Source organism: Juglans microcarpa x Juglans regia, chromosome 4S (assembly GCF_004785595.1).
Source record: "Juglans microcarpa x Juglans regia isolate MS1-56 chromosome 4S, Jm3101_v1.0, whole genome shotgun sequence".
Lineage (NCBI taxonomy): Eukaryota > Viridiplantae > Streptophyta > Magnoliopsida > Fagales > Juglandaceae > Juglans > Juglans microcarpa x Juglans regia.
In genome coordinates this window covers 27,564,030-27,577,207 of record NC_054601.1, presented here as the reverse complement: position 1 = coordinate 27,577,207, position 13,178 = coordinate 27,564,030, and the positions used below count along the sequence as shown (strand labels likewise).

Below are 13,178 nucleotides of genomic sequence, written 5' to 3'. Positions count from 1 at the left end.
CTAGAGGCAGATACTCAACATTTGAACCTGAATGTAACTTCCATCGTTCACAATTCGTCGTGAACCTTGGGCTCGGGGTCAACTTTCGCATTTGATGAGCCATCTGTGTCCCTAGCTGATCGTCGACTTTGGTTGAAATTCTCCCCAGACGTCGAGTTAGGATTTGTCACATTCTCCCTGGTACTCTCCGTTTCGTTTTTTATAGCTTTCTCAATTTTAGGCTTTGGCTTGGGAATTCTATTAATCCCAGAAACCTTCAAAAATATTAATTACATATCAAAGGAAGTCAGTATTAGAGACAAACAAATCAGTTATAAGCTATTTCTCCTCTACCTTATTAATAAGAAGGGAATCAGAACAATACCTTGTCTTGCAGATTGAGAACCTTAGTAAATACTTCTTCAGATGTGAAAGCCGGAGTACTGAACCCAGGAATCCTTTGGGAATGAAAGAGGAAAAACTTGTGAGTACATGGAGGAGCTTAAAAGGTTCAGGCTGATGTGGAAAAACAAAATCAAAACTGGTGAAACAACGGATTGGCTCCTTCCATCATCAAAGAAGGTCCAGTGACACTGTATATAATACAAGAGCTTTGCAGAAAGTTCAAAGAATAAAGATTAACCATCTAGAGAACGATTCTATATTTATATTAGCGATTTCTATATTTATATTTCTCCAATTTGTCCGAATGGTTGGAAATGATTCTGCACTACCAATAAAAATAAAAACGGAGTCCGAAACCAGTGATTTTTGCTACAATAGAAATCACAAACAAAAAGTACTGAAAGGTCCCTCATAATTTTATTGAACATTCCTAGCCAATTCAAACTTTCCTACTCGGAAATATCCTAGAAATTCTCTAACCCTTATGGCTTACCACATGTCGTTTACACTCAAATCATGAAATCCTCTTGTCTTGAATTGACAGAAGGAATTTTGTATAAATACTCACATAAACTAGATTCAAATCATATTCAAACACTCAACTAAACCTACAACACTATGACAACCACACCCCTTGGACTCTGCACCCTCCAAACTCTATATAATAGACCCCATATGAGAGCCTACCTAATATTACATGAGCCCCAAGCATAGCCCCCTCCAAGGCCACGAAGTTCTCTTATATTTTGTGCTAAAACCAAAATCCCTAAGCCCCATAACCCTTGCTACAACACTCACACTCTAAGCAGAAGATCAATACACAAACCACCTAGCCAAACCGTGGACTCCAACCCAACCTTTAGGTCAAGCTCTCCCTCTAGGTAACTCTCTCTCCTCTTTTATGATATGTTAGACTAATGCCATGAGATCATAACCAATAGGATTTGGCTCAAGTGGTAAAGGCCTTGGGCTTGGGGGTATGCCCCCCCTAGGTCTAAGATTCAAATCCCCTTGGGTGCAAACAATCTCAAAGCCCTTGAACTACCCAATGTGCACTTGTGGGAAACTCCTTGCCGAGGGCCTGTGCACCCCCAAGATTAGTCGGGACACTGTTCTGGACACCCAGTGCCAATAAAAAGAAATGTCATGAGATCATACGAAATTAGTGAAATTCGGATTTCATAAAGGGCTTTGAAATGCACATGCTAGAATTTGGTTTTATGGCATTAGAATGCATGTTTATAAACAGGGTTGGACAAGCATACATATAGGATGATTATTTGAATGAAATCATGCATAATTGATGACTTGGACACATGATTTGATACTTTAAATATTGGGACAGATTTTACAAAGAGAGATCATGAGCAACTTGGGTGACATATGGTATAGGCTTGAACATGGATGGATGCACTAAGGTTAGATATGAACTCAAATGACTAAGGCCTGGTTTGGTTTCACAAACCTTTTAAACCATCTCATCTCAACATCCAAACATCATTCAAACACAAACAATTTCACTACTATTCACAGATTTCTCATCTCATCTCATCTGTGTAACAAAGCGAGGCCTAAGTGTTAATAGCATGCATAGTCATGGGTTTGCTTAGACAACATTTTGTGATTACAAGTGAAATCCATGACAAGATATAATAAGGCAAGATATGATAAGAAAGTATGCATGCATGTTTATGAGGTATGACAATCCATATACGTAATGGCCTATGCTATGACAATGACGACGGTACCATGAGGTTAAGGGGCATATTGCATTGCAAGGATGGACACACTGGTAGTGCACCCCCATGTTGTCATTCTTATATACGGATTCCCAACTCACAGCAACAGACGGAATCAAAATCTTCAACATTCGCTCCCTAACTCACAGGGGTCAATAGTGGGTACCGACCAATAAGGAAAGTGAAAGACAAGTTAAGACATTATGCACAGTTCAAGTACATGTTTAATTATGTATTTATGAGTATACACGTTTTTCAAGGAAACCTTATGCTTACATTATTTTTAGGGAAATTTGGTCATAACCCCCTGTGCTTTTTCCCATTTGGGAATTTTTTTATAGGTAATCAAGAAGTTTTATTTATAAGAGAAGACAAAGCCCAAGTACAAAGGATGCATACATGAGAAGCACGTAACTAGGGTTTACAATCGAAAGTGGAAAATCATGGACATTTAGTCCATTAAAATCAATGGCCCCTGCCCATAAGAACAATGTTTTAAAAAAGAAAACTTTAAGTTCATCCATTGTTCTCTCGCGATCCTCAAAGCTTCTATCATTTATCTCCCTCCAAATGCACCAAAACATACATATGGGAGCCATTCTCTAGATTGTTTCCACTTGTGGGTTACCTCGGAGGCCTCTCTAACTTGCTAGGAAATCCACCAGCCTAAGAGGCATGACCCATGATAGTCCAATACCTACCAAAAAGCCATCTCACAGGGTCCTAGCCACCTCGTAATGTAAAAGCAAATGATCTAATGATTCACCATTCTTCTTACACATGCAACACCATTAGCCAATGTTTTCTCAAATTAACTGTGGTGAGAATCTTATCTAAGGATGATGTCCAAACAAAAAAAGTTGCTTTTTAAGGAGCTTTCGACTGCCAAATATTCTTCCATGGAAAGCCACTTTTTCCAACTTTTGCGATTGGCCCCATGTGCTTTGTCACCCCTGTGGTATTAAATAATTTGGATCAGGTCCCTTTGTCACATTTTTCATCCATCTCAGTTAATGGATGACGTGTCATCCCGTGAGCCCGACACGTGTCAATCTAGCCACCCATGCAATCCCCTACTTTGGCCACCACGGGGTGGCCACCTTAATTGGCATGAGAGCTCGGCCACCCTATGGTGGCCGCCGGTGGGGAGGGGACGTCTCCCCCCCTAATTATTTTCAATGTGAGAATGTTGCTATAGAACGAGAATTGGCTCAAGGAGATGAGGCAGAGGCCTAGAAAGATCAACAGGATGTACAGTTATTAATAAGTTATTTTGTTAAGCACATGAGACTTGAATTATTTTCAATAAGTGTTTCCACACACTCTTTTAAATTTTCATGAAGTATGTTTTATTTTAAATTATAAAATATTTTATACTGGGCTTCTAAGGAAATGATTTTAAAGATCAGTAGCATTATATGTCCCCTAGATTTCTAAACTTTGCATTAGTCTTAACCATGGGGGGGGGGGCCTTGGACTTTTCCCTTTCGGCAAAACCTCCTTAGGTTTCAAGGAGACATCAAAATAGATGACTATTAATGGTGTGCCACATAAACACCAATAGAATCACAACACATATTGAATTGTCACATCAAATTAAAAAAAGTCTTAAAAAAAATAAAAAATTTAAAGAAAAAACTAAAACAAACAAATAAATAAATGAGAGGGTGGAACCCCTCCACCAAAAGCGAGGCTTTCGAAATAAAATCAGGGTATCATCCTCTTTGACATCAAAGTGAGGGCGGAGAGGGTGGAGCCCCTCTGCTAAGCTAGGTAACTGCTGCACACCCTAGGAGATACCTTGCTGTACCGCCACCCTACAGCTCTTACTCTTGGAGAACTTTTCACCCAAGTCTTTAAAGAAAAGGCTGGAAGATAACCCAAGTCTTGCTGCATCATCAGCTAAGGTAAATTCCAGAAAATTCTCTCTTTCTTCCTTAGGTACATGTATCAATGACCTCCTAAAGTTCACAGAATTGCAGCTGCCAAGTTAAGAGCAAGCTGCAGTCTTCTCTAAGCTTCGCCTTGTGCCGCAAACCTGGGTAACATTCTCATAAAAAATAATGCCTTCCTCTATGGAACCTATGTTATAACATTATTTTCCCTCCTTAATGAATTGCTGCCTATATTCTACAGCACCAAGAAAAACAAAACTGGGGAGATTAGCTGCTGCTCATGTGTAGCTAAGCATTATAGGTATGAATCCTTCTCAAGAAATTTTAGAATTTTACCACAAACCCTAGAAAATCCTTCCTTGTTCCTACATAAGAACTTCATTGTAGGAGTTCTATGAGGACTACTGGCTAAATTTCTAAACTCCATCGAAAATCCATAAAAAAGGGCTGCGGCCCAGCCCTATAAACCTATGTTTCCCTTCTAGTAATGTAGTTCGAGTAAGTCGTTGACTTGTAAACCGTAGTCTTCAAAGATACGATCCATGAGCCTAAAAACCCTAGATATCACCTAAACATGAAAGTATAAGGGAAACCCTTGCTGCCAGAGGCTGTACATTCCAGCAAATCATCATCATAGAGTTAGCCAAGACATGGGACTATAGAATTTATCTTTACAACTGCCATTAAGGCATGTATGCGTATTGATTAAGTCACATGTTGTTGAATAGATTGCTAGTGATGATACTTTCATTTTTTGAAGCTAAGAAGGTTAAGTAGCATGATCATAACCATAATGGTGTGTGGTAAACATTCCGTACTTGCTTGAAAGTGTTGCTAAATTATTATACTGCATACGGCCCTTCATTGAAGGCCCCTTTGTAAGTACCTATGCTATGATGAAAGTAATTGTAGGATGCCATGCTATGATGAATTGTAATTTCTATGTTATGATTAATGTTATCATATAACGTGTGTAATGATTACTATGTCATGTTTGAGTTTGTATCATGCAAATGTTAGTTATTAATGCTATGTGCTATGACATAAAACATGCAATGCAATATTTGCTATGCCACGTACAGGATTACTATGAATGTCATAGTAGTTCATGTGTTATGAATTATCAAAAATGAATGAAGCATTAAGGGTGCATGATACCAATTGCAAATTTAAGGGTGGATGTGCAAGTCACACTGAAGGATGTTTACGTGAAGTTATGGTCCACATTAAGTTATCAGAATGTTAGAAGAATGTTAAGTGGTCGCCCCTGCGGCCACAGGCTACGAGACTAGTGCACAACCCTTGGTCCATTACACAAGGGGGTAATAGTGTGCCGGCTGTAAAGCAAGTATAGCCAAGTTTAATGATTTATGCAATGAACATGTTAGTTGTTTCTTCGCAGTTAGATATGTATGTAAATGATTCATGCAGTGGCCATGTTGTTTGTCTCTTCATTCTTAGATATGCTGAGTATTTCATTGTTTGGTCTTTGTAAGATGTAATGAATACGTCATTTTTTTTTTTTGTTAGAAGTTGTTTGTTTATTAATAATGCTCATTGTTGGATATAATGAATATGTTATTGCATAGTCATTATCATCAGTTATGCCACATGTTGATTGATCGTGCTATGTAAGTATTATGGAAGTATTTACAAGTACTAACGTCTTCCAAGTAAAACCTACACCAATGCTTATTGTATGATGTGTTATTTATTCAGTCTTTGATTCACTTTTGTGTGTCTGTATGTTTCCAAGTGAAGGGGATGATGTTGATAGCCGCCTGGGCCAGATTTACGTAACAAGTAGACAAAGTTTCTAGTTACTGATAATGAGTGTTTTTACGCATGGGGTTAGTTTTAAGTTTTCATGTCGAAAACTTACTATTTAAGATGGCTCATGTGCTGTAATTTTTGTGATTTCAATCAAATGAGGTAAAGTTTTGGTCAGGTTGGATCTCTTCCTGGTTCGAAGTTAGGTATGAGTCACATTCCTAACTAACGGGAAGGAGTGTTACGGGGTGGCCTGTACCCCCAAATGGGAGTGGAAACCGCCTAGTGCCAGTGAAGCATCAAGCACACAAAAGCAAATGCCACCTAAAGCCCAGGTGCAAAGCTTTGCACCTGATTGAAGTAAAGCGCACATTCAACACGTATGCCTGCAGCCGTTTCCATAAGAAAAAAGGTACCACGAGAAAGATGATAGAAATAAAAAATAAAAATAAAAAAACAAAAAAAAACAAACAAACAAACAAAACACACATAGAACAAGAACATAAACAACTTACTTCTTCTGCTCAGCCTCTTTTTCATCCAACCAAATCCTGAGCATGTCAGCATCACTCACAACCTAGATTTACCAAACATATTAACTCACATAATAAAGCAGCGCATGACAACAACTCAAAATCATTTCAAGTTGAAGATATTTGCAAAGAGTATGAATTTAAGTAAACATTTCAAACACACCTCATTTATTTTATCTTCAGGAAGCCAAGATTTATTTGTCTTCCAGCCCAGTAAAATCTGCAGAAGCTCAGGAAAGAAAATCATCAATCCATAAGGGACATAATCTCATAGCTAATTAATGCAACATAGGAAATAGAAAAGTTGCAAAAGAAAAATGCAAAGTCTACTTTATCAAAAAGAAAAATAAATATGGTTATTCCATCTGATACCATTTCTAATGCCCCAAGCGAGCCCAAGCCATGTCTGGCTCTATTCTAAAAGAATAGTCAATAATACAATTGGAACTCCATTAGATTCATTATAAAGAGCAAGAATTCTGCCTCCCAAGCAATGTGGATCTCATACACCACCTACACTCATTAGTCGGTACGGGGTATCATAATCTCTGCCCTCTAAATTCACGATGTCCTCGTCAGGTATTTCAATCATAGATGACTTCTAGTTGGGATAGAATTTGACACGATTTGTAACACCACAAGGGAGGCCCAAGCCACATCTGGGCCGATGCATATTTCCAGAAGGGCATCCTCATATCCCCTCCCCCTCTTCAACCAAGAACAAAATAAAGGACTCTTAAACAAAAGGGAAAGACAATTATTAACTGTATTATTTACTGGAGTCATCAGAAATAAGCATGTTGGCGCACACCATTGTCTTTTGCCCCAGAAAATGGTGATGATGCATTTTTAGGGGGAAGCAACTCTAAGCTCCCAAAGATGGACTGCGATGAGGAGTGATTATTGGGAATTAGCTTAGAGAATGACTCAACTCCGAAAGGGCTCCAACGTCGTGCCAGCCCATGAAACTTTAGCAAATAAATCTTTAGCAAGTCATCCGATAGGCCCATAATACCTCACACCCGTCCAGTTCCTTTAACAAACCCTTCCTCCAGCTGTCTTCAACGTCCAAAGAGATCCCTATCATTCTCTCCATTCATAGCAGCAAACGATGGAGTCTCTACCACAAAACTGATAGCTGGGAGACTATCTGAATTTGTCTTCTTCTCATCTGTCTTTATCGTTTTAATTTCTTTCCCCATTGATTCTCAAAATGCCCTAAATCTTAACATCATGAGTGCCATATACCGAAGCTACTGCCGAAACAGATACCAGCTATACAAAAGACCTGAAAGTGCCACCACCTCGTTTCATGGGCCCCAATATCTCCAGTCGAGGAACTACACCAAATATCCATGAGCTCCTTGATTAACCATTTAAGCCACCGTGGTATTAAGAAAAGCAAAGACCTTGCATCACTCACTATTGATGGCTATACATCAACTCCCCACCACAGCTCCACTCCTTCTGATAAAGCTATGAAATCTAGTCACTTTACAACATTTTACTCTACAACACCAGATAACATCCATGAGTTTTGTAACATTGCTCTGCGAGATAAGCTCCATTTTCAACACAACGAGTTCTTAAAAGATCCTTCCTTACAATTTTATGCACTTCTACCGTAACAACCAACCACCTATTAAAGGACCAACCATTGATCCAAAAGTTTTAGAACTATTGGATACTAGTTTGGTTAAACTTTTAACCCTCATGATCATAGGATCCACAATTCTGAATTTGATGTCCAGCGGCCTACTCTATCGACACTAAACTAGTGGTAGCCATTTCCCCTTTGGTGGCTTCACTCATCTATTAATATTCAATGACGTAACACCATGCCCAGATATAGAAATAAGAGATCTTAATCCAGCCTATAGGTCGCCCTCCGTGCCTTGAGCTCACGTCGCAGTCTCTAATCTTATACCAATTATTAAAAGCCCAATCATTGATACAAAAGTCCTAGAACCTATGGATTTTAACTCAATAGTTGAGATTACTTTCTCTCTCCATACATCTTCTCTCATCAACAATGAGTCTTGCCCGTGACAATCACCATTTCTAGATTTACTTAGACATTATTTAGAGGTGCAAGTACCCAAGCATGGGATATTTAAAGGTTGTTCTAATTGAAACAAAAATATTCGAGATTTCAATCGAAGGTGGTCACTATATACGCATTATAAAGAGAGGTAGGAAGGTGACTAAAGAGCTGGCATTGGGTAAACCAGCTGCATCATGGGTCGCACAAACCTTGGAAAAATGCTCTAGGTCGGATGGTGACAAGGAGTTCTTTAGACCATCCAACTTAGGTAGCAGTGCTTTTCTTGCACAGAGATCGTTCTAATGTATATGGAAGGTACTTGACCGTAGTTGAGTACAAAGATGGTGGGAGAAAGAGCCTTATCATAATCCCTGAAGAAGTGGAAGACAAAGGATGGAGGAAATGGCAATGGAACTGAGTGGGCTATGTGGCAATGCAGGCAAAACTCAAGCAAAGGAATATGTGCGGTGGAGTGACTTCTAAAACGTTCACAGAGGTTGTTTCTTGCTCAGCTCCAATCACAAACAAGGAGGACAGAAAAATGGAGGAGAAACCAGTAAGTGTAGGGATGCATAACCAAAGTATGAAGGGCAGTATAGGTATTTTGTGGAAGAAAAAAGCTACCCTTACGAAACTTGCAAAGATAGGAGATCGGAAGTGCCGCAAGCCACCAGAGTTTATGCAAGAAGGGATTGTGCCCCTTGACCAAGGGGCATGATTCAAAAAAGATGACTCTGCACAACCTCAAAGAAGAGTTGATAGACTTGAGAGAGAAGGTTAGTGGTTTAATACATCGGGTAAATCAGGAAATGGCTTGGGCTTGAGTCAGGAAAGAAAAGTGAGGTAACCTGCTAGCAAGAAACAGACCACGGATTGGCATGTGGGCTCAGGTGTAACAAGAAGCTCGTGGCCTGAGATAGGGAAGATGCAAAAAAGTCATCGGAGACAGCATTACGCCAAAAGGAGACTACACAGAAACCACCGACAGAAGAAGGCGAGCCAGTGGCAAGTGTCCTGGCCGATAGATTAGCAGCGTCAGCGCCAGCAACAAGACCAAATGATGTCGTCTATGTTTTGAAGCAGAAAATGTCACCTAGGAACTCCAAATGGAGGAGAACACCATGATATCACCCCAGAAAGTGTCGTGTCTAGAAATAGGAGATTTATTGAGCTCTAGGAAGGATCAAACAGAGGGTGGGGTTTGTGAAGTGGGTAATGCAAAGGAAAGGGAAATTCCAAACAAAGCAATGGTAATGTATGATTCGAATGGGTTCGAGGGATAGAAAGGGAAAGTTTTGTGTCCAGTCTCAGATGAGGTGGGTGAGGTCCAAGCAAGCCATATGGTCAGTGAAGAGGTATATTGGGAAGAACCTACGCCACTGAGTTCTCTGCACCTAAGTAGCAACATCCAGATCTCAGGTTAGACTTGGACAAAGCCAAGGAGATTCAACATTGTGTGGAGATATTGTGCGACGGTTTCGAGAACCAATTTATAGCTCTCCTTGCAGCTAGAGGCTGGACAGACTCACTCTAGTTCACCAGGTGAGATCAATTCAACAAAGAAGAGAGCTAGATAATCAAACAGACTCAACAAGATAGTCAATGATGGAGTAAGGGAGAGGAGTTCCAATCGTGGAAGATCAAAGGGAAGCGCAATGGATGTTGTTTTATGAGGCTGAAAATTGTTTCCTAGAGTGTGAGGGGCTGAACAAGAGGGAAAAAGTGTCTCAAAGTTAGAAACCAATCACGTAATTTGGAGAGTAGACATCATTTGTTTACAAGAAACGAAATTGGAAATTATCCCCCGAAGCACTATTAAGAGTTTGTGGAGTTGTAATCAAGTAGGGTGGCATTAGTTACCATCCAATGAGTATTGGAAGGTATCTTCGTGATGTGAGTTAAAAGAGTGGTGGAAAAGTCAGAAGATTGTATGGGGATTATATTGTGGCTTGCTCGTTCAAGAATGTTGTGGATGGATATCAGTGGGCCTTCACAGATGTTTATGGTCCTACCTTAGATCGTGCAAGAAGTTTACTATGGGACAAATTGTCAGGCCTAAGCAACATATGGGACTTGCCTGTGTGTATTGATGACGACTTTAATGTTATTCGATTCCCGAGTGAGCGATCGGGTGGCTCTAGCTTCAGTTCATCAAAGGTAGGCTTCTCTAACTTCATCTCTGAACAAGATTTAGGCTTCGTTTGGTTACCAAACTCACCTCAACTCATCTCAACTCATCTCAACTCATCATTACAACTTTTTTAAATCCCAATACAAAATATAATAAACAATTCAACTTTTTCAAATTTCAAAATAATAATAATATTAAAAAATAATATTCTAATAATATTTTATCATCACAACTCAACTCAACTCAACTCACTTCAACATCCACACACACCCTTACTAGATATTCCTCTTGCAAGTAGCACTTACACTTGGTCAAGCAACTGAGAACATCCCTCTAGGTCTAGGATGCATAGACTCCTAGTATTACCTGAATGGGAAGCACATTACCGGGAACTCATTCAAAAGAGACTCCTCATTTTGTGTTCAAGTCACTTTCACATCCTTCTAGTTTGTGGAGGTATTCATGAAGGCTGAAGGTACTCCAAGTTTGAAAACACGAGGTTGAAATCAGAAGGATTCCTTAATAGAGTCCGGCAATGGTGGTCTTCTTATCAATGTTATGGTATAATCCAAGTTATATCATGTCATATAAATTGAAGTCTCTGAGGAAAGATCTAAAGGCTTGGACTGAGCAAGTGTTTGACAATGTGGAAGGTCAAAAATATACTCTATTTGAGGAACTCAAAGGATTGGAGGGAGTAGAGGAAGCGAGGGTATTATCCTTAAACAATGCCAGCCCATACAATAAAGTGACTGCAAACCTCGAAAGAGTCTCTGTATTGGAAGAAATATCTTGGAGAAAAGTATAGCGCACTATGGTTGAAGGAAGGGATAAATGCACCAAGTTTTCCACAGGGTGGCTAACTCGCATAGAAGGAACAACGTCATAGAGACTGGAAGGGATAAAATATACCAGGCCTATAGTGTTTTCTAGGCACAGCCAAAGGTGAAAGTTCTCATCAAGAGGGAAAAAAGAGAGAGAGAAGGAAGGGACAAAAGGCTAAAGAAGGATAGGGTGTCAGGAGGAAAATGGGAGATGACATAAAGGAGAGAGGATAGGACATAAACGATTGAGGGACAGAGGATAAAAGGAGGGAACTAGACAATTTCAGGGACTTTTGGCCAGGCTTCTTCTCGAGCGCTCCAGGGGGATGACGACTTCGCCCTTTCCTCCGACTTCTTCAACCTCATGACAAGAGCTCCAGCGACGATTTTTCCACCAGAAAATAGACCTCCGATATCCATTGTACAATGAGGATGAGTGACTATGAAAGACTGTAAAACAAGAATATTATAGTGGATTCTTTGCCTCAAACAGCCCGTGCACGTAGACATTATGATGAACCATGTAAATTTGTGTATCTCCCTCTCTTTACTTTCTCTGTGTTTATTTCCTGTTCACTATCATGGATGTACACACGGCACCATACGGCCGCACCAGACCATTGTCATAGGCTCTACACCACACCGATCGAGGCCAACATTGCTATAGTGGGCCAAGAATGACTTTCTCCCCTTCCCACCTGTTGTGCCGTTTTTTGGCATTATGGTAGGATCCCATGCTTTGTGGCCCATGGCCAAGCCACTAGCCATGCCAGCCAGGCCAGCACCCAAGTCATTCCTAGGCCATGTCAGCTACATGCCAACAGCCTTGCCAACAATGTCAGCCATGCCCATGGCCCATGCCATGGGCCAGCCTAGACCACCTATGGGCTCATGCATGCCATGGGTCAACTTGGCCCATACCAACTATGTTATTGCTTATTGTTTATTTTATTTTAATTATTTATTTTCCAAGAGACCTATTGGGGGTTTTCAAATTGTAATCCCTATAAATAGGACTCTTAGTCTTTGCATTTACATATTTTGGCAAATTCCCTAGAGGAGGATTATTTTGTTTAGGAGATCAATAATCGGTGCTAGGCACTTGACTTAACCTAAACCCTAATTGCCTCCCATCTTTCTATTCCTTCACTTACCATATTCGGTCACCATAAGTCTATCCTCCCTCAAAACCTAGCCGCCCACCTCAAGCACTATAAGGTAACTCATTCTTTTTAGGAGTCTTGACTTCCTCACATTCAAATTCAAATCCCATTTCAAATCCCTTAATTTAAGGAATTGACAATCACATTCAATCCCTTAAATCACTTTTCCTAAAATCTCTCTAGTCAACTATTGACTTGCCATCCTAGTTCAAATTCGAATTTCCCTCTTCCCTCAAGATTCCCTCCATTTTGCAAACCTTCCATATCCATTTCCAAATCACCCAAATCTAGCCAACCTTCCAAAGATCAAGTCAACCCTAATCCTACCATATCCATTTCAGCAACCCTAGTTGCCTTACACCCAAAACCCTAATTTCCCACTCTTCCACCTCATTCCCAAACCCTAGCATCATCCTAAATTCCAACCATAAACCAACTCTTCCCAATCTCGAAATCAACCCTAGTCACCCCACAAAACCCTAGCTACACTTCACTATACGAACCCTAATTACCATCCAAGTGGCCCAAACACCAAGGGCACCCTTCTAGCCATCCACATTGCCTCAAACACTCTTAATCATCACTTAGATCATCCAAAACCCTAACCTCACCTCACTCATCCAACCCTAGCCCATCATCTTGGCGCCACACTCAAGGACAAGTCCCAAGCTGCCCACATTGATTTGCCCTCCCTA

The 13,178-nt window shown here is 40.2% G+C and overlaps 1 protein-coding gene across 1 annotated transcript in view; it reads right to left on the bottom strand.

Annotated features, from left to right (window-relative positions):
- The window catches only part of LOC121262299 (heat shock 70 kDa protein 17), a 35,543-nt gene continuing 22,365 nt past the window's right edge, over positions 1-13,178 (bottom strand). Inside the window, exons 12-15 of the mRNA XM_041164704.1 lie at positions 6,485-6,541; positions 6,304-6,365; positions 365-437; positions 1-254 (exon numbers count right to left, since the gene is read on the bottom strand). Coding sequence (XP_041020638.1) covers positions 48-254; positions 365-437; positions 6,304-6,365; positions 6,485-6,541 — 399 coding nt within the window. The 3' untranslated portion in view covers positions 1-47. The remainder of the gene's footprint in view (positions 255-364; positions 438-6,303; positions 6,366-6,484; positions 6,542-13,178) is intronic.